The sequence below is a fragment of the Rhagoletis pomonella genome, unplaced genomic scaffold (assembly GCF_013731165.1).
Source record: "Rhagoletis pomonella isolate Grant_MI unplaced genomic scaffold, Rhpom_1.0 Rhpom_scaffold_00004, whole genome shotgun sequence".
Taxonomy (NCBI): domain Eukaryota; kingdom Metazoa; phylum Arthropoda; class Insecta; order Diptera; family Tephritidae; genus Rhagoletis; species Rhagoletis pomonella.
The window spans coordinates 60,384,261-60,405,077 of record NW_023458558.1 but is presented as its reverse complement, the minus strand read 5'-3'; the positions used below and the strand labels follow the sequence as shown (position 1 = coordinate 60,405,077).

General features: G+C 34.5%; 1 protein-coding gene across 1 annotated transcript in view; it reads right to left on the bottom strand.

Moving 5' to 3' along the window:
- The window catches only part of LOC118738280, a 109,123-nt gene that overhangs the window by 63,497 nt on the left and 24,809 nt on the right, over positions 1-20,817 (bottom strand). The window contains exons 2-3 of the mRNA XM_036469204.1: positions 7,320-7,462; positions 82-430 (exon numbers count right to left, since the gene is read on the bottom strand). Coding sequence (XP_036325097.1) covers positions 82-430; positions 7,320-7,462 — 492 coding nt within the window. The remainder of the gene's footprint in view (positions 1-81; positions 431-7,319; positions 7,463-20,817) is intronic.

Here is a 20,817-nt window from a genome sequence, read left to right as displayed (position 1 = left end):
CATAACAGCTTACAGTTTAAGGTATGCCCTTGTTTATTACCACACTTGAAAATTTAATTAGTTGCAAGAAATCTTGCTTACCTGAGTAAAACTGATCCATCCGCTGCTTGGCATTCGAAATCCTCGCATGTGGGCATCAACAGGGCCGCGTCGGCTACTTGAGAACCAACAATGGGTGTGCCGCTATTGCTGATGCTAGTGCTTGTATGGGTGGTAGTGCTACCGGAAGATTTGCGACGGTATACGCCCATGTCGTCTTTTGGTAAATTCAATGATTTTACATTCACCACATTATTGTTATTGTTGGTGGTGGTGTAGCCAGGTGTGGTGGGTGTTTGGCGGGTGAGTAGAGACCAACGATTGGTGCCACCACCGCCGGTACTGGTGCCGCTGCCAGACTTGGTGCCCAAGAGGCCACTACTGCGCTCGTCTAGAAAAGTGAAGCGGAGGTAGTGTAAAATTAAATTTGTTAAGACAGTTTGTGAGAATAAGTTGCAAATTTGTTGTTATAAACGATAAGGTAAAATAATTGGATTTGTTGTGAGAAAATATAAGGTAAAATCTGTGGTCATAAGCAATAACCGCCTAAGTCGAAATACCTGAATTCAAAAAAAAAAAACCGTTTTAAATATTTGGATTGTAATGTTAACCTTATGGAGAAACCAAAATATGTTCATTTATAACTTTTTTAATAGCGGAATTTCACATACATATGGAATAGTAGTTGCAGAATGTGATAGCATATATAACTCAATTCTTTCTTAAGTAGACTTGGGTGGTTATTGCTTATGACCACGGAAATAATTGGATTTATTGTGTGAGTTGCAACACAACGATGCAACAAATAAATGTAATGATACATATGTAGTGCCCCTCTATATAAAAGCACCATACACTGAAAATAAAATTTTGTAAAAGTGCTACGAAAGACTTTCGTAGTCTTGGTTTTTGTACAATGTACGAAACTTTCGTTCATAATACGAACACATTTTTCACAACGAAACAAGATTTTACGAACTAAATATAACGAAAGGACTTTCGTAAGGCATTTTTTCAGTACAATTTACGAAATTTTACGTTTATTTTACGAAACACATTCGTAAATTACTGAACAAATCTCTGTACGAATAATTTTGTATATTGTACGAAGGCATTCGTAATATTTACGTGTGGTTTTAAAATATACGAAATCTACAATTCTGTATTCGTAAAATTTACTTAATACTTTCGTACATAGAACAAATGCAGAAACATGTTTTTTAACTTCGTACAACAGACGAATATTTTCGTACAATATGCTAAATTACCGGCAGTTTAATATTTCATCATATTTGTATGTATCGCGTGTCATTGCGAAATTACTGGTTGGCTGCTGTGAGACGTACAATATAATTTTAAACGTTTTAAGAAAGTTTTGCTGGATAAAAAAAACAATAAAAAATAAAAAAAAACAATCGAATATTAAAGTTGTGGATATATTATGCTTTTAAGCATACAATGTTTTTAACATCGCCTACGCTGCCCCTTGCGCTGCAATTTGTGACTTGAAAAATAGGCAATTTCATCAGTTACCTATCAACGGCAAGCCTACGCCAGGAGCACTACTTAATGAAATTAAAAGTAAGTACATGTATGATTTTTCACTGAAACTTGCTTTTCAGACGCCTTATAATTTTCCTTTAATTTGTAGTCGTCAAGGAAACAAACATCAATGAAGCTGCGAATCTGTCAAGTGCCTCTACATAAAAATATTATAATGTTTATGAAACTAAAACCAGTATATTTTATATTCTTTCATATTTTATATCTAATTATATTTAGTTTTTTTGAGTCTCATAGTTTAACACTTTGCATCAATATACTTTATTGAATGAAGCCTAAGCAATAAAAAATATGTATCTAGTATAGAACCTTATCGTATGCATATAAATAAAATACTTATGTTTTATTATAGGTAAAATAACCTTTTTTATTAATTCTAAACTACAGTGTAGTCAGAAAATTCTTCTTCTTCTTTCGTAGAACGTATGATTGCTTTTATTATTAACACTATAAAAACGTTACTAAAATTATAGCACAACACTTTCATTATTTTTTAATCACTAATGTTAAGCATTTTTGCAAAACGTTTTGTTAAACAAAAATGCTTAAAATTAACGATAAAAACAAAACAAAAGTGTTGTGTTATAATTCGTAATATGTTTTTTACAGTGTGGAGAATGAAAGCAAAATCGCACATTCTACGAAACAAGTGCAGATTTTACGAAAATAATTTCGTTAAATATACGAATTATTTTTGTTTCGTAAAAGACTAAGAAATAGCACGAAATTATTTAGTAAATAGTACAAAATTCTTTAGTAAATATAACGAATACATTCGTAAAATGTACTAAAGATCTGATGCCTCATATTTTCGTAGTATGTGCGAAAACGGTTTTGTACAATCAACGAAAACTTTCGTGGCTCAAAATGACGAAAAAATGCGTAAGATTTACGCAAGTTTTCGTTATATTTACGCAGGTTTTATTTTCAGTGTACACGTACCTATGTAAACTATGAGGTCGATATTAGAAGGGTAAGAAGAAGATTAAAACAAATTTTGGCAAAAAAAAAGAAGAAAATAAGTCAGAAAGCAATCGTAAAATCTAAAAAAACACCGGTTCCTACGAGACTCCCCTGTTAGCTGAAAGTAGTCTGACTTTAATTGAATTACAGCAAATTGTTTGCATCAGCATCTAGCGAAACTGGACAAGTGTGGGTACATATTAGTTGTTACAGTTTCCTAGTTTCGTAATCACTCCCACTGCTTGCAGGTATGTTTAGACACTTCCCGAGTATTAGGAAAATTTTATGACAGCCAATTAATTACTCGCAATAACTTTAAGGGTAAACTTTTTCATATGTGTATTGTCTGTAGAAAAGTTTAGAAGCTGTAGAGTTAGTTTGTAGCTCGTCAGAAAAGAAATACGAACAAAAGTCGCTACACAATCTGAATCCGATGTAAAGTAAAACAAAAGGCATCTGACAATGGCGTAATATTAAGCCCATTTTGAGTAAATTATCGTCTTTAAATTTCGAAATATTGAAGTTTCAAGAATTTTCGCTTTTATGTGACAAGCACAATAACCATACCGAGTTTGGTACAAATTGGTACAGCGGTTACCGAGATACATATATGTGATCATAAGGGGGCGGTGCCACGTCCATTTTCCAAAATTTTATCATAAGTATATTTCTTGGTAAAGAATTGTTGCAAGCATCAATATTTAATAAATTACCTTTAATATTTACTGATTTATCGAATATTCCGTATTTCTCTAAAATACCGTTATATGGGATGTGGGCGTGGTTATTGTCCGAAAAATAACCATCGGCCATTTGGCCAACAATTGTGCAAAGTTTCCATTTCCCATTTTCCAAAAATTTATAATATTCTTATTTTTCGTCTAAAAATTATTGTAAATATCAATTTTGAGTTAATAATCTTTAGTAGTTATTAAAACATCGCAGTATTCGTATTTCTGAAAATTACCGCTATATGGGGGGTAGGCGTGGTTATTGTCCGATTTTGCCCATTTTCAATACCATCCGTCCTACGCCCGAAAGAAGTACGCGTACCAAGTTTCGTTAAGATATCTTAATTTTTACTCGAGTTATCGTGTGCACAGACGAACGGACAGACGGACAGACGGACGGACAGACAGTCACCGCTTAATCGATTTCTCTTTTCATTCTGATCATTTACGTATACATTTGTCTACATCTATCTCGATTCGTTTTGCCTGTTACAAACAAACGTTTTGTGAAGAAAGTTATAATACCCTTGTGCACAAGTGCGCTCGGGTGTGTCCTGCTACACACCGATACATAGGCAGGTTACATGCATCGTAGATATTTTGGGTCTTCACACCGAAGCGTGGTACACGGTAACTCGGTGTTCGGTAATTTTTTCCTATGTATTTTGTTTGTGTTATGCTATTTTACACAAACAAAATACATTATAAAATATTACCAGACACCGAGTTACCGAATACCGAGCTCGGTGTGAAGACCTATATTGTTTCTTACGTTTCCTTTGATATCGAAATTTACAAAAGATTACTGTTGTTTTTCACTAGGTTTGAGCACAAAACGATCCCTGGTTACGGTTCAAACATCAGCCAGGGGAATGCATAACATTGGATGGTGTCCAAATGGTAAATTTCTTGTTGCTGTTGATGTGCGCATGTTCATATGTACACATAAATACATAACATGTACATTATTTTGTTGCTATCTTACCTATTTCTCCCCTACCTAAACATACATATGAAGCGTAGCCGGGAATAACATTGGATAATTGCCGCTTCGGATATGGGCAGTTTGTAGTTAGCATAAACGAACATAACGACACGGGATTTTTAAGAACGCGAGAATCATAGAAAAAATTTCGATTAAAAAAAATATTATTTTTTTGGGTTCAAAACTATCCTAAGTTGGAACCAACAACACACACCCAAAAAGCTTCATTGAAATCGGTTAAGCGGTTTCGGAGACTAGCGTAAACGAACACAGTGACACGGGATTTGTATATATTAAGACATTATTTATTAAATAAAAAAGAAATATAGCCCATACTGGTCAAGAAAAGGAGTTTTTATTATTGCCATCAGTGTAAATTACAATATTTGCCAATAGGATCTCGGAATCCATTGATTAACATTCCTAGTATCTATATATAGTACGCGAAGGGATTTTTTGTTCAGGACATAAGATTTTCAAAAATGGGGTGTAAAATTATAGCGCTTGGCTTCTGGGTGTGCAAACTGGTTTTATTTTTTCGAAATGGGTTGCTACCTGTTTAACAATTAAATGTAAATTTTTTAATAATTAATGCCATTAGATAAGCACCGTTCAAAATATTAAGTTGAAATTATTTAAAAAATTTAACCAATTATTACAAAATGAGTATCGATCGAAATGACGTTGAAAAGCCTTCTTTCTTAACTTAATTCTAGGAGGGTTGCTACCTGTTTAAAAAATCAAAATCAATTTGAATTAAGGGAATTAGGTAAGAGAAATATAAATCACCATATTGGCGCCAAACTAAATGGGTTAAAGAAAGTAGTAGTTTAAAAATATTTTGAAGAGGCTTGCCACCTGCTTGAAATATCGAATTTAGTTTACTTATACACAAGTTATAAGAAATATCAAAATATGGATGTCAAACGAAAGAGTGTTAGGAAACCTTTAGTTTGAATGCTAAGAATATTTTTGGGGTGTTGGAAGAGGGTTACCACCTGTTAATTTATTAAAATATGGGTATCAATCGAAATACGTTTTAAAACTCTTTAATTCTGACCTTTATTTAAGAGGGTTGCCACGTGCTTCAACAACCAAATTCAATTTAGTTCATAAGTTTATTGAAATATATGTGTACTACAATGTCAAAGAGATTTAAGAAGATTTTAGTTGGAAATACTTTAGAAGATGATTTCGATTTGTTTGAAAAGTCGAGTTTAGTTAGCATAATTCCCTCTACATATGACAATGCGCAGAGGTGGCAGGTCTACAAGTGTTTCCAGAGCCGCGGTTGGTGGTTATCATCATACCAGTGATACTTTGTTGTTTATTTCTCTTAAATTCGGCCCTTGAAGTTTAAGAACATAAAAAGATGCAGTGCATCACTCATGTTTTTTAGATCATAAAAGAAAGATTTGACAGAAACTTAATTCTAGTCTTACCCAGTGCAGAGCATTTGCAGAGCATCTGGTATGACAAGAATCATTGTATTCCAATCCTAGTCTTTCACCATAGGTTCTCAGGGCCCAACGCTATGCATCAGCACCCAGATCGGTGCAAAGACATGCCTACGAGCTAAAGCCCAAACGCACTATCTTCTTCTTCTTGATTGACGTTGTAGCCGCCTTCGCGATTCTGGCAGAGTGGCACAAACTTTCATAGCTGGAAAATTTCTGTCCATTCGTACGATATGATCAAGCGAGCGGAGCTACTTTATTTTAATCTGCAGCACTATCTCTATATCATTGTAAATTGGTATTCGCCATCACCTATGCGCAAATGTCCGCAGAACCTTTCCCTCGAAAACTCCAAGAGCCGCCTTATCAGATGTTTTGATTGTCTATGCTCCTGCACTGTACGCCAACACGGGTAATATGAGTGACGTATAGAGAGAGATTTTTGTACGACAAGAGATGACTTTACTTCGCAATTGCCTACTCAGTCCAAAGTACCACTTGTTGCCAAGAGTTTTTCTCCGTTGTATTTCAATGTACTCTCTTTACTGTAATAGTAGATACAAAGCACCCTCTATACCTAGTAGGTTTACAAATAGTCATTTAATTTTTTCTTTAATAGGGCTATTCGCGATCCGGTGCAAATGGCCTAGCATCATTGCATTGCAAATTTGTATTGCAAATTATTTGCAATACACAAACAAAATACACGCATTTGCATTTGTCATGGCTTGGCAAATTTGCAATACCGAAAATCCATAGCATAAAAATGCTATGCATTGCATTCATAAACAAAACCAAAGCTGATGCACAAAAATTGTATTGCAAAAGCTTTGCCATGACAGTTTAATAAAGGTCGCTCACAATCCATGGCATATTTCTGCAATTGCATAAATTTGTCAGCTCTTATACACCGAATCGCGAATAGCCCTAATGTTTTTTTTATGCGGGCGCCAGTATAGACAAAGCAAAGCAAACTAGATCCCATATGTCGAATTTAGGACTGGTTCTGAAGTATAGAAAAGTTAATGCAGCTGGGAAAAATATGAAATTCCCATGACATCGCCGTGTTAAATTCGCCAGTTATTTGCATGTAATAGAGATTTATCGCGAACTAGTGGTGGTTCTAAATATACTAGAAGCACACCAGTTCAAAACAAGAGATTTTCCCCACAGGGTAGATCCATGTTTTCTCGCTTTCTATAAAAACACAATGACAATTAATATAGGTATGTACATAAATACTTTACATAAATTTTTTTGCTTTTGAACACAAGTTTGTTTGTCGAAAGAAAAAATGGTGAAATAATTTTACATGAACACATACATACTTATCCCCTCTGTTGAGCCCTGCAAGACTTTGAAACCAATTAAAAGTTACCCGTAATAAGTTAGCCAAAAGTAGGCTATTTTAGTAGTCGACTATGAAATTCCCGACAGGGAAAGTTCTTATCTGTTCACATTTGCAAGCTTAAATAGACATACATACAATACATATATACATATGTATGTATGTATGTACATATATACATCCACGCAACATCATTTAGTTAAATACTTTTAATAACATGTTCCGATACTTACCAAATTGCTGGTCCGTATTAACCGAGACAACCGGAATGCCGGGCATAATAATAGCTGGCAAAGTGCGAGAGCGTAGCAGAGGGGGTGGCACTTTCCGACCCATGTGCGTTTGTGATATCAAGGCCGCATTTGCTGCATGCGTCCTGGAAAAGAGGCAGAAAAAGACCAGCATGAATACGTCAATAATAGAGAAGAGAGAGAAACAAGAAAGAAACAATAAACAATAAACAATAAAAAGGGACGGAGAAGAAGTTTCTTAAAAGGTATCCGTAGTATAAAAAAATAAATGTATGTATACATTAGGAATGTTAGTTTTTTCGCATTTTACGATCTCGGGATTTTCGGTATGTCATTATCACAATATCGGGGTCCCGGAATTTAGATATTCATTACTTTTTAACAACGTAAATCGAAACAAAATTTTCTATCTCTCCTACCATAAAATAAATAACACTGCGCAACAATTTGAGGGTCATTGTCTGGGGGGCGGAATGATTCCAACTCTGGATGAAAGACCATGATCCATATAGTAAAACCTCAAATTCGTTTTACATTCTTTGGTCAAATTTCTTTGCTATGGCAAAATTTGCATTATTTTGCCTAAGCGCCTTTATGTAGAATAAATTAAAAAAAGAGTTAAAATACATATCGGAGAGAAATATGTTTTTTCGGGCCACATACTAAAATTTTACGAGGAATAATTTTGTAGAACATTTTAACCCGTTATATCCCTCACTGAAAACACTGAAAATAATGTCGTTTTGGAATTATTGCGCCCCTAAAAATGCTGTTGCACAGTGTAATAAATAAATGGGTTTGAAACCCATAAAATGTTAAAAGGACATTCTCAATGCATACACGTCCTTATGCTCCAAAAATTGAATCTGTTTAAATTATACAGAATTTTCTCTTTAATTTCTCTAAGCACATTTCACTGACTTTTTTAAATGTTTTTTTTTTTTTAATTACTGACGTCAGACTGAGAAACTAAAAACGCAATTTTACTCTATTTGGCTCATGGTTTCGCGAATACATATATAGATTTTTGTGAGTAAATTTTACTATCGCACGGTATTATGTGCATAACGAGCTAGACATTTATAAAAAATATTAATTATTAAATAAAAAACGGAAATATAGCCAACACTTGTCAAGAAAAGGAGTCCCGGGATTACGGGATTAACATTATTGACAGACTCCGTCGTCGTTACTTTGAAAGGTAATTTTGAATGCATGTAATTTACAGTTTTACATCAACAATAAATATGTATCTACTTACATACATACGTGTGGACGCAAATTAGGGTGAAGCGTAAAATTTTGTTTTAGAGTTTTCAGTACGGAGCGATAGGATGTAGAACATTGCATTGAGCCTTAAAAATTTTTTACTGCTTACATATAAAAAATTACAACTATCTATTAGTGAAACATCAATAGAAGATATTCTTTAAAATTGCAGATCACTGTAAAGCAATTAATATATATATTTTATAAATACAATAATAATATGTATGCATGTATATAAAACTACTTTTTCACGCATATATACAATGACTTCTTTTGATCATAAAACGGCTAAGATGCATGTTTTTTTTCGCTTTAGTCGCCTAAGATTGTATTTCTCCTTGAAAGGTTGTTGGTTCATTGTTGGGTTTGTGCGGCTCAGTAGTCCGTTTAGAAGTAATTCCCTTTATGTCTTTATTGCTTCGTCAACCACGTCAATATTTAGTTCTCGATGTAATCACTGTTAGATATGTAGTAAATCGCATTTGCTATTTTCCTAAGAATTCTCAATTGAGCTTTTATCGTTTGCAGATGGGTTTTAAAAGCCGAAGTTATTGCCTTGTAGATCAGTACATTATTGTGTACTGTTGGTTTAGATTGCCGTTCCAGTAGCCAGTACAGTTGTTTAAAGTGGGTTTTTATTTCGTTGTGTTTTATTTTATGGTCCTTTCAAGTTAATTTTGAGTCTATTGTTATTCAAAGGTACATACTTCGTTTTGGTATTAATGTTCGTGTTAGAATCCCCCACTTTTATTGGTCTTACGGTACGTGTATTGTTTTGTCACCATTAATAACCAACTTAAACTTCAATTCTCATATACAAATTTAAGATTAACTGTAATTTCCAAATTAGTACGGGACACCCTGTGAGGTAACTTTCATTTAAAAATTATAGAATTCGGTTAACGTGGTCCAAAGTTATGCGGTAACATACATAAAAAAAATATTCCGATGAACTGATAACCTCCTCCTTTTTTGGAAGTCGGTTAAAAATTATATTTCAAAAGAAGGCTTTCGTTGATGTGGCTAAAGTGACGTTAGAGAATGTTAAAGAACTGTTTGATATTTGTGCATTGATTTTGTTAATGCCACTTAATAATAATAATAGATTGGCGCTTGCATAATATGTTAGTGTTTGGACGAGCTTCGGAGGTTGCTTGCGTTTTGATGTTGTCACACAAAGGACAGGGACCTTTTCGCTGACTCCGAACGGCAATTGTATTTTTATGAGAACCTGTTTTTCATGACAGAATACACTAGGTGGTATGCCACAGCCTGACGAGGGCGACCGTTATTAGGAAAACACTTGTTTTTTGTTTTATTTGACGTTGGTCGGAAGCCGGGCTCAAACTAAAACATATAAAAACAAGTTAGAGCACCGCTGTCTTAGGCTATGCCGAAGGCATCATACCTTTCATGAGCATCTGAAAATTTTACTTTAATAGATTACTGCATTTGAAAAAAATTATATATTAACAGAATACATAGATAGAGGAGATACACATATGAAAAACCACATCTAAACAATCAGAGGTATGACAGATATACCTTATATAGCACCAATCCAAGTGATTTTCACTGCTGTGTGATTGGTATGTAAACCGGTAACGCAACTTAATGGGTTTAGCTTGCTATATAAAGAAGATATATCGCAAAAACTGGTATAGGAACAATCAGTGGTATAAGAGATAAAGCTTATACAGCACAGATTTTGACGATTTTCGCAGTCGACTTTGGATTATTATTTATAGAATAGCTTACGAAATTTATGTGTTTTAGCAGTCCAAACAAAGGAGTTTTACAGTAAAACCCCATATCTGAACAATCAGTTGTATGGAGGATATAAATAGGTTACAGAGACCCGACCTTTGTTAGTTTTACTGTAAACTTTCAGTTGATAATTAGTGAAAATATTGCGAAATTCCATGTTTCTAGCTGTATAAATGGAGGAGTTATAGCGAAAATTCTCATAACTGAACATTAAATTGTATGGGAGATATATGTTATAGTGACCCGATCTTTGTAATTTTCACTATAAGTATTCTGTTAACACTGAGTGAAAACGGCGAGAATTTTCATGTTCCTAGCTGCATAAATGGAGCAGTTATCGCAAAAAATTTCATATCTGAACAATCGGACCCCATCTTCGCTATTATCACTGAAAGTATTCTTTTTATAATGAGTGACAACAGTGCCAAATTTCATGTTCCTAGCTACTTAAATGGAAGAGTTATAACGAAAAATCTTATATCTGAACAATCAGTTGTATGGGAGCTATGTATATGTTATAGTGGTCCGATTCTTCCGGTTCCAACAAATGATAAATACATTATAAAAATACACCCACCTACCAAATTTCATCCGGATATCTGAAAAACTGAGAGACTAGATTGCACAGACGGACATACAGACAGACAGACAGACAGACAGACAGACATGGCTAAATCGACTCAGCTCGACGTTCTGATCATTTAAGTATACATTTTAATGGGTCTATCTCTTCTTATTCTGGTACTTACAAACATCGGACCAAAGTTATAATACTATTTCATGCTCATGAAAGGTATAAAAATGACGATTAGTTCTCAAAACTGAGAAGATACGAAAAGGCTTGAAAAAAATATTTGGGGGAAAAAAAATTGAATTATCAATTACCGAATAGGATTAATTTCTTCAAAAAATCGGAGAAGGGTTCATAGAGCTGGATAACAAGTTCGTAACTAAGTCAGAATCATCACCATCTTTTTGAAATTACTTGTGTTTATTTTGATTGAAGTGTAATATGGCACTTTTTTTGGTAAAGTGGGGTCAACGTTTGTACGAATAAGCTAGCCACGAAAGAAACACTTTTTAATTACGGTATCAACTCGACTCTCATTAAGCTATCTAACCATTTTCTCTGGTAAAAGAAAATATATGTATTCGTTTTTCACGAAAAATCAACCGAATTAAACAAAGGATGCTACAAATACTCGCTACAAAAGTGTAGTAAATAATCCGGCTTATGTAACTGAAGTAAGGGAGATCATTCCAATGGTTCATTTATTAGCTGCCAGCGAACGAATTACCTTTGGAACAGTTTATTCCGAGCCTATAGAAAAAGCACTGGGAAACCTGCCTTCAACTCTCCGTGACTCAATTTACTGCTATACCGTGCAACATAACCGTTTCATTGTAGCGGATATATGTAGTTTACTTTAAGTAACATAAGTCCAGGAACAATTGCTCATGCGCCCCATTATGTATGACGACTGATAGCCGATAGGCAACCATATACTAAAATGCGCATTACATATGAAGATTTTGTAATTTCTTTAGATAAATTGTCAAACACCTTGAGCAAAATTGGCAATTACTTCGAAACGAAAAAATCAAATATTGTGTGTGAGTCTATTTAAAGTGTGCAGGCTAAGCTTCGGGGTAAATGATTAGACTGTTATGATAAAATGGAATAAGTGACAAATGACGTCGCCTCCAATACTATGCGAGTTCAGTTTTGGATCAAATACCCGAGCCACGATGGAAATCCCGGATTATCCTTGTCATAAACAAGCAGATGAACGCTGTGTAACCATTGTCACTGAAGCATCAATGACTGGTGATTGGTGAAAAGGCTGGAAATGGGTTTATGTGTTCCAATACTAAATCTCGTGCGATAATGCGAAAATTTGGAACGAAAAACGATTTAACAGTAAAGAAAAAATTATTAAATTAATAAAGTAGTTTTGGAAATTTTTTGTTCTTAATTTCATGTTGTATATTTTTTAGAAGCTTTTATTTAACTTCACTATAGGATAGGTCCTGGAATATTGCAATCAATATTTCACCTCCCGATGAGCTATAGACTTGAAACTTCAAACTTAGCTCATAACCCGATGACAATGCAATATGAAGGATGAAATAATCTGGTAGGTGATGCAGGAGTCGAGAGATTTGGAAAACCCGTATATGTATATCTGTGTTCGTATGGAAAAGTAGCTTATGTCGAAAGGCTGGTTAGTATAAATCGGCATTCGCAGCATACGATTGCAAATAAACGTGCAAGAAATAGTTCCGATACTAGCAAGTAAATATTCTTCTTAAGTTTCATCAAAAAATTTCCCTGTCGTTTGAAGAACAAAGGGAATACCGCATTATAATAAAGCCAGCCATTCGACATAAGTTACTTTTCCATACGAACACAGATATAGTCAGAATTGAGGCACGCTTATTTTGAAAATACATTTTTACTATGTTTTAACTTTTTGTAAAAAAGTTTCTCATCGTAAAACTGGCGTTTTAATACGACATCCGTGTTAAACTGGTTTAAGGTTAGGTAGAGTTACTGCACTCTTAAGCTAAGGAAGAAGCTAAAAAATGCAAAAAAATCCACAAAAATATACTTATTTAAAAATATCCCTAATGCAACTTTAAAGAGGGGTTCAAATTCGATTCGATAACTTTTTTCTTCTTCCGCAAATTAACGCTCCACCCTTATGTTCATAGGTAAGTGTTCAATGAACATGCCCCTGGATGGATGATATTTTCATGAGTGCTACAAATAATTTGCAAACTTTGTATGTAAATATGTACGGAATTTTCTGAATACCAATTAAATACTTGCTGATGAGCAAACGTACGTGGTGGACATGAAAATATTCGTACAGACCTTTAGAGGGGGATTGTAAAAAGGCTAACGTTTTAAAGCAGTAATTACTGTTCACACTGTGAAAAGCTAGTGAAACAAATTTCCGGTCTAGAGGGAGTACGACTTTGAAATTTCGAATAAAAACATCCTTCTTCGGGATATCGCAGTCTTAAAATCAAAATAAAAATAATAGTCGCCCTCGTAAAAACACGAGTTACTGTTTAAAATTTTAATTTGAATAATATGCAATACGAATTATTAAATGTTCAAATAAAGTAGCACAGAAATCTAATAATATGGTATCAGCGGCATTTTGAGAAAGTTGCAGTTTTGTGCCGCAGTAAATTTCTGAATTTTGAACAAGAATTATATCGAAAAAGCCATGGTTTTAATTTCACTACAGTCGACGCAGTTACTATTAATTAACAAGGATTTCCCTATAGGGTATGTACACATGGATAAATGACATGTAATTAGCTGTGACGAAGTTAATTTCTTGCTTTGCAATGACACTCATGTGCAGATGTATCGCATATATGTAGTTATGTATATATGTTAGTATATGTACTAATTTAAAAATTTACTTTTTAATATGAAATGTTCACAGTTTTTTTCAACTACTACCTCCAGCAAAATGTGTAGCAGTATTGTTGTAGCAATTACCTGCAGTGAAAAGTTTCTGCTCATTTTGGTTTTGCGTTTTATGAAAAATGGGACCGCCCAAATACGTCATTTGGGCGAGAAATCTGAAATGCCAGTCCAAATCACGAATTTCTCCATACAAATTCACATTTCCAGAATGACGCATTTAAACAAAGTCACGAAGGAAATGCGTTCCAATTGCCGTACTATTTTATTGAACTCACTAGAAAACAAAAGTTCTAAAAAAGCTTTTGTTTGTCTTTCAGATTTGGAATTTTTCAAAATCTAATAGGGGCATACACGGTGCGTCTGACTCGCGAGTCATTTGTGTACGTGTTGACTCGCCTTCGAATCATTCAGAGTCATGCTGGTGTAACTAACACACATTTATTTTCACAAACACATCCAAACCGACTCATGAGTCAGACGCACGGTGTATGCCGCCCATAAGCAAACACAACGAAATGAACAACTCTTTCAAATTTGTTTATAAAAATTGTTAATTTATACATAACCTTTACACATTTTTAGTTTGATCAAAGAATAATTGCCTTTTTGTGTCCAAAATGTGTTAAAAAATATAATAAATGTAGCGTTTGTTTACATTCATTTTGTTTTTGTCTTCCCTTTTCAATTGATGAGAAGTCAAAGCAAATGCGGATCAAGCAATGTAAACACCTTCAAATTACTGATTTCAAAGCACGCATTTGGGCCCAACACTTACGAGCACTGATCCTCCCATGGCTTAGAAGGTGTTTTACCACTTTAATGCCAGCGTGGGCCAGAGTGTCCAGATTTAGCGATTTCGCGCCAATTTGACGATTTATTTTTGGATATTTGCGCGTAAAAATTTTGGAAATCGCCATTGGCGATTTCTGGCGATTTTTTCCCCTTCAAATAAATTTTTCCGAATTATAAAAATATACAAAACTTATTTTTCCAAGATAATTTTACAGAAGAGGCTAATGACAACACAATCATATTAAAAGACTGTCAAAAATTTTTGATCACCCTAATCGAAGAACTTTTGAAACGATTACCTAGTCAATTAAATACTTTTAAAAAGGCTTTGATTTTGTCACCAGAAGAAGTGCGTGAATCGCAAGATGGCGAGTTTCAGGGACCTGCCAATTCACTATTTAACTTTGAAGGAAAGAAAAGCAGCGGAAACTTAATATTTAAATCTTTTAACTTTCCCACGGAATAACTTTTCTCTGAACCATTCCAGCCGACTCTGCAGAATTTTGGATAATTCCTTACGGAGTGAAAACAGCAACAGGCAATAAAATGTTTGGAAATATAAGTAAATTCATTTTATTATCCTTGCCGCACTCACATGCTTTGTTGAGCGCGTTTTTTCCATAATGAATTCAATAAAAACTAAGATTCGAAATAGGATGAAGTTGGAAAGCCTTAATTCAATAGTTCGAATAATATGAAGGATAATAGTTTCTGCTGCAAAACGTTTCTAATATCAAACAGTATATTATCAAGGTTGAGTAGCTCAATATATGACAACAACAGAAATGTTAATCATTCAGACACTATAGGTGATTTTAAAGAAATTGTGGAAATAGCTGATCTCGTTTTATTATAGGTTGTTATTTAATTTTTAGCGCCGAGCTCTTAAAAGCGGATTGTGCGATTAATCAATTAATATGAGTTATAATAAATTTAATAATTGCGCAGTTCTATTGCAAAATGTATTGAAACAAATATTTTTAAAAAGTATGCGTACTTTTAAAGAAATTTTTTTGTACATCACTATTATATAAGTGATTTGTGTTATTTATTATTAACCCTTAATTAGGCCTATAAAGAAAATCACACAATTAGTCGGATGGGGTCCCCAGTGACCCCAATAAAAGTGTTGAAAAAAGAATTTTCAAAATAAAAAAAGGAAGTGCGTATTAACAAAAATATTAAAGTACTCTATTATCGTTAACTTAAAAAAGAAAAAAAACATTATTTCGACATCAAACTTAAAAAAAAAAAATTAAAACTTACTTCCGCGAAAAAATGTTACGTTTGTAGGCGCATGGGGTCAGCACTCAAGGGAGTAGCGACAGATGTGTACACGACGATGTTCTGGCCGTGAGTTATTTACGTACCCCGCGGGGCGTTAGGAAGCTAGCCAAAGCGCGAGCACGCTCCAAGACATTTTTTTTTCAACTTGAAATGACCTTGACCCATGCGCCTAATTAAGGGTTAAATGTATTATATTCGTTTTTGGTTTTAATAACTATATTATAACAAGATCTCATTTTTAAAATAAAAGATTTGTTGAATCGATTTCATCAATTTTATTAAAAAAAAATTGGTGATTTTTTTCAGAAATTGCGTTTTTTTTTAAACAATCTGGACACTCTGGCGTGGAAAAAGAAAGTATTTTTGGTCGTACAGTTGGGGGAATTCTGCCTACACGAAACCAAATCGATGAAGCTCATGATGGTATCCTTTTATACACAAGTTTTTTTCCTAGCCCTCATTATCTTCTCCAACACTATGTGGAGTCGCTCTGTCTTTCATCTCGTGGGTATCAAACGTCTCGGCGAGATGCTTCCCAATTGTAACAGCTGTTGACCGATGCTATTTAAAGCTCGTCGGCGATTTCAAGCATCCGTTGATGGTTACCCCAGCAACGAGTACATGTGTGAGTGTCGGGTTGAATGTCGGTTGCTTGAAGCTTGTCCGGCGACACTCAAGCATAAAGCGTCAACACCATTTGCAATAAAATTTCGTAGTGGGTGGACGTAAACATGTCTTCATCGGATGACGATTTTTTGCTACTTGCCACTAAAATCTTTATCTTCCGCGAACTTGCTCATTTTACATATCACAACAAACTAACACACTAATGCTTGTCAACGCTTTACGCCACTATCAAACAGACCGCTTGTCAAGCGGTCGCGTTGATGGAAAATCAAAAATTTTTGATTTTCCATCAACACGAGCCGACAACAAGTACGTGTGACACGACGATCTCCGATTGCCTCGGTTGCTGGGGTAACCATCAACGGATGCTTGAAATCGCCGACGAGCTTTATTATGCAGCCGTATTACACTGAGGGAAATAATGCATAGTAAAAATGAATACTTTATATTTGATTATCGTTTAAAAATGTTCGAATTTAAAAATAATATTTTCATACAAAATATATTACGCACGTATTTGACTGTTCACATCTGAGTATATATATCATATATGTAATACTTCTATATTGGTAGTAAGCTAACTTCGCAATGTGTAAGCATTCCGAAATCAAAGCGAGACAGTCTAGTACCATTTTTGTCAATGTATTGTGTACTTGAGTGCCGTTTTTGTATATGTGTTGTGTACATGTTTATTTATAAACGTATGTGTTCCTTTTCTGTCGTACGTGTTTATTGATATCTCTATCACTTCTATTCTCCTTACAGCAGCCACTTCACCAGTTATTCCGCTTAACTTTACACTTTACTCGATTAGTTATAACTTTCTTTACGACTTTAATATTAACCAATTAATCACAATTTATTAAATAAAAACACCTTCTGACTTTGGTATAACCCAGTAAGCATTAAAAATATACAAAGGTGTTCTTTGCAAAAGGTGTTCAGCTCCTTTTCTTCGCAAAACAGAAAGGAGAATTCTACTGCCTGGGGGTTATAATCCCTAAGTGCGGCCAAAGGCCGCCTACGCAGAAAGTTGTTCAGCCTCCCTTCTTTGGCAACACAGAAAGGAGAATTCTACTGCCTGAAGGTTATAATCCCTAAGTGCGGCCGAAGGCCGCCTACGCAGAAAGGTGTTCGGGACGCCTCAGAAACTTTAGATGCACTGAAATTTGATAATACTTTCACAAAAATCTCCTTTTCTAATTTTGTCTAATAATTTTTTTATAAATCACATATTTTAAAATTTAACGTAATTTTCCTGCCGAAAAATTTAGTATTGAGAAAGTTTACTATTTACAGTTTATTTTATCTTCCCATTCGGCTTTGTTTACTTTTACTTGAGAAATTTCATCGCCGCCGGGAATGCGGAATCTTGTATTATATCATTCTTATTACCATATATGGATAGTGTTTAGTGTTGGACAATTTTTGCTCTTAAAATTAAGAAAATTATTTCGAGCAAAAATAAAACTAGGTACTCAAAAACGCGAATATATGGTAGATTTCAGGCCTTGTGTGGTAGATGATCAAAAAAGTGGCAGATCTACCACAATGTGGTAGAAGTCCGATCACTGATACGCACCCCAAGCATGCAGAGCGCCGCTCTGAGAGCGTTGGCAACACACACATTCATACATAGTACATGCCCTGCAGTGAAAAGCCAAACCAGTTAGAAAAAAGACTAGTTCATTAACTAGTATGTGCCTACCAGTTCGACAAATTCGAAGAACTTAGGCGATCAGCGACATCTGCCTTTGAATTGCCAAAGCCAAAAATAAAAAGCAATTAATTGTTTTTCTTACGAATGTCGGCTGTGGCGTCACGTGAAGTCTACTGGTTCTGGTTCTGAAATCGCAGGTTCGAGGCCGCTTGGAGGTGGTTAAGAATTTTAAAGTTAAATAAATGTAAGTAAAAATAATTTATTCAATTTATAAATAAATAAATAACAAATTTGAAAATCTAATTGCATTGCAAAAAAACATTTAGGAAGAAATGCTTGTGCTATAAAAACAAAGAAGCTAAACAGATTTTATTTTTTTTTTTAATTTAAAAATTACAATACAACAGCCTAACCAAAAAAAATTTATTTATAAAAAATAGAAAATAAAAAAATTTTCCCTGCGCCAGGATTTGAACCTGGGACCTCAGGCTTACCACGTGAGTGCTTTGCTCTGTCAAAAAGGCACACTTATGATTTTCACGGGGCATGAATTGACAGACTATCTCATCAACTGGTATGATGCTACAAGTATTTATACTAGTAGATGCTGATCCATAGCCTGACAATTGACATCTCGTAGGACATCGCAATGTTAAAAATACCAGTCGCTAACATTGAAAAAGGATAGAACATGAACTAGTTCGGCTGAAACGCAAACCGGTAGAATTCTAGTTCACAACTAGTAGCTTTCCCTGCAGGGTGCTTATCCGTACAAATAGCGTGCTGTGGTGTTGATGGATATTCAACATTTGAAAGTAAATTTATATGCCTGGGTGTAGCTGAGTGCGAAAAGATGCATGCCCCAATTTGTTGATATCCAGAGATGGTCAGGGTTCGAATTCAACTGCAGGCAACATGCAAGTTAAAATTTTTTTTTAGCTTTTTCTTGATTATTCACTTCACGGATGCTTTTTCAGAACGAACGCGGTAATTTTAATATGCGCGTAATTGAATTGAATATTTACCAATATACAGTACTTTTGTTGACGTTTATAGTAAGATCAATTACGTTTCTATTTGATTTTAATATTATTTTCCCTCAGTGTAGTTTCGCAGGGATGCCAAATTCAGAAATAGTGCTGTCAAAAGCCACTTTGAAAAAAAATACGTGGTGTGTGTCGATCATATTCCTTTCTTTCTATTCAAGAAAAATTTGCTAACATTCCTGAATCAAAATGGAACAAGTTGAAGTTTTTTCGGCTCCTGCATCGTGATGCGGACTTATATATAGTCTTTCAGCAGATTTCTTACCGGGTATCCGAGTGCATTTGCATGCTTAAATATATATTTTTACCTTGGGTGCTCATTAACTTACAGATTTACCTGCGTTATTTGTCACACCACCTCATTACAACATTTGCAGGTGCGCTAAAATTCTGAAATGTGCTATAAGTCACATGTTTAATGTCATAGGTCATGGTAATTTACTTTACAACGACGAAATATTAAACTCGCAAATGCGATATATATAAAACTTTACACACGGGTGCGTACATACACAAGTACATGAATATGTATGGATGTACATATATCATTAATTAATATCCTGCCCGTAGAATCAGAGAGTAATAAGTTAAAGAGTGGAAGAGGTTAAAGCTCAGTTGCTGCTGACAGTCCATGTTCACAGAACTTCAGGCAATAGGTATGTTACAGAGAAATACATTGATTGCCCCATTCAATGTATCAAAACTTCTTCTTTTTATTATTAGTCATCATCGGAAAGAAGGCAATAGCGCCGAGAGTTTGTTAATGTTGCTATTTTAGTACTAAACAAGTAAGACCAGCGCTGTCTTCGGCAAGCCCAAGGCTTCATACCTTTCATGAACATCAGAAAATTTTACTGTAACAGATTACTGCATTTGAAAAAATTGTTATATTCACAGCATACATATGTATGTAGATAGAGGAGTTAAACATATAAAAAATCATATCTAATCAATCAGAGGTATGGAAGATATACCTTATATAGCACCAATCTAAGTGATTTTCACCGCTGGGTGATCGATATGTAAACCGGTAACACAATTTAATAGTTTTATCTTCCTACATAATGGAGTTAGATCGCTAAAACTTGTACCTAAGCAATCAGTGGTATAGGAGATAAAGATTATACGGCACTGATTTACACAAATTTCTCACTAGACTTTGTATGATTATTTATAAAATAGTTCACGAAATTTCTCTGTTTAGCTGTCCTAATAAAGGAGTTTAACGGTAAGACCCCAAATCTAAACAATCAATGTATGGTGGCAATAGGTTATAGTGACCCGATCTTTGTCATTCCGAAGTCAACAGATGTTTGCTAGTCTTGCGGTATGTACGTCCCGAGCGTGGCCGTAAAGAATATACCTATGTGTTGTCTAATGTTTGTGATTGAAATGATTTGTCCACGATTCATGAAACTTCAAAGAGATTCGAGGTTATTTACAACAGGCGAAAATCTCAAATCAAGGTTTCTTGCATAAGGGAACGCATTTTGACTAAAACAACATATAGAAAAAAAACCTTTTTTAAACGAAGCTTTGCTATAAAAAAAACGTCCTCTACTTACTACGAGAATAGAGGTAGAA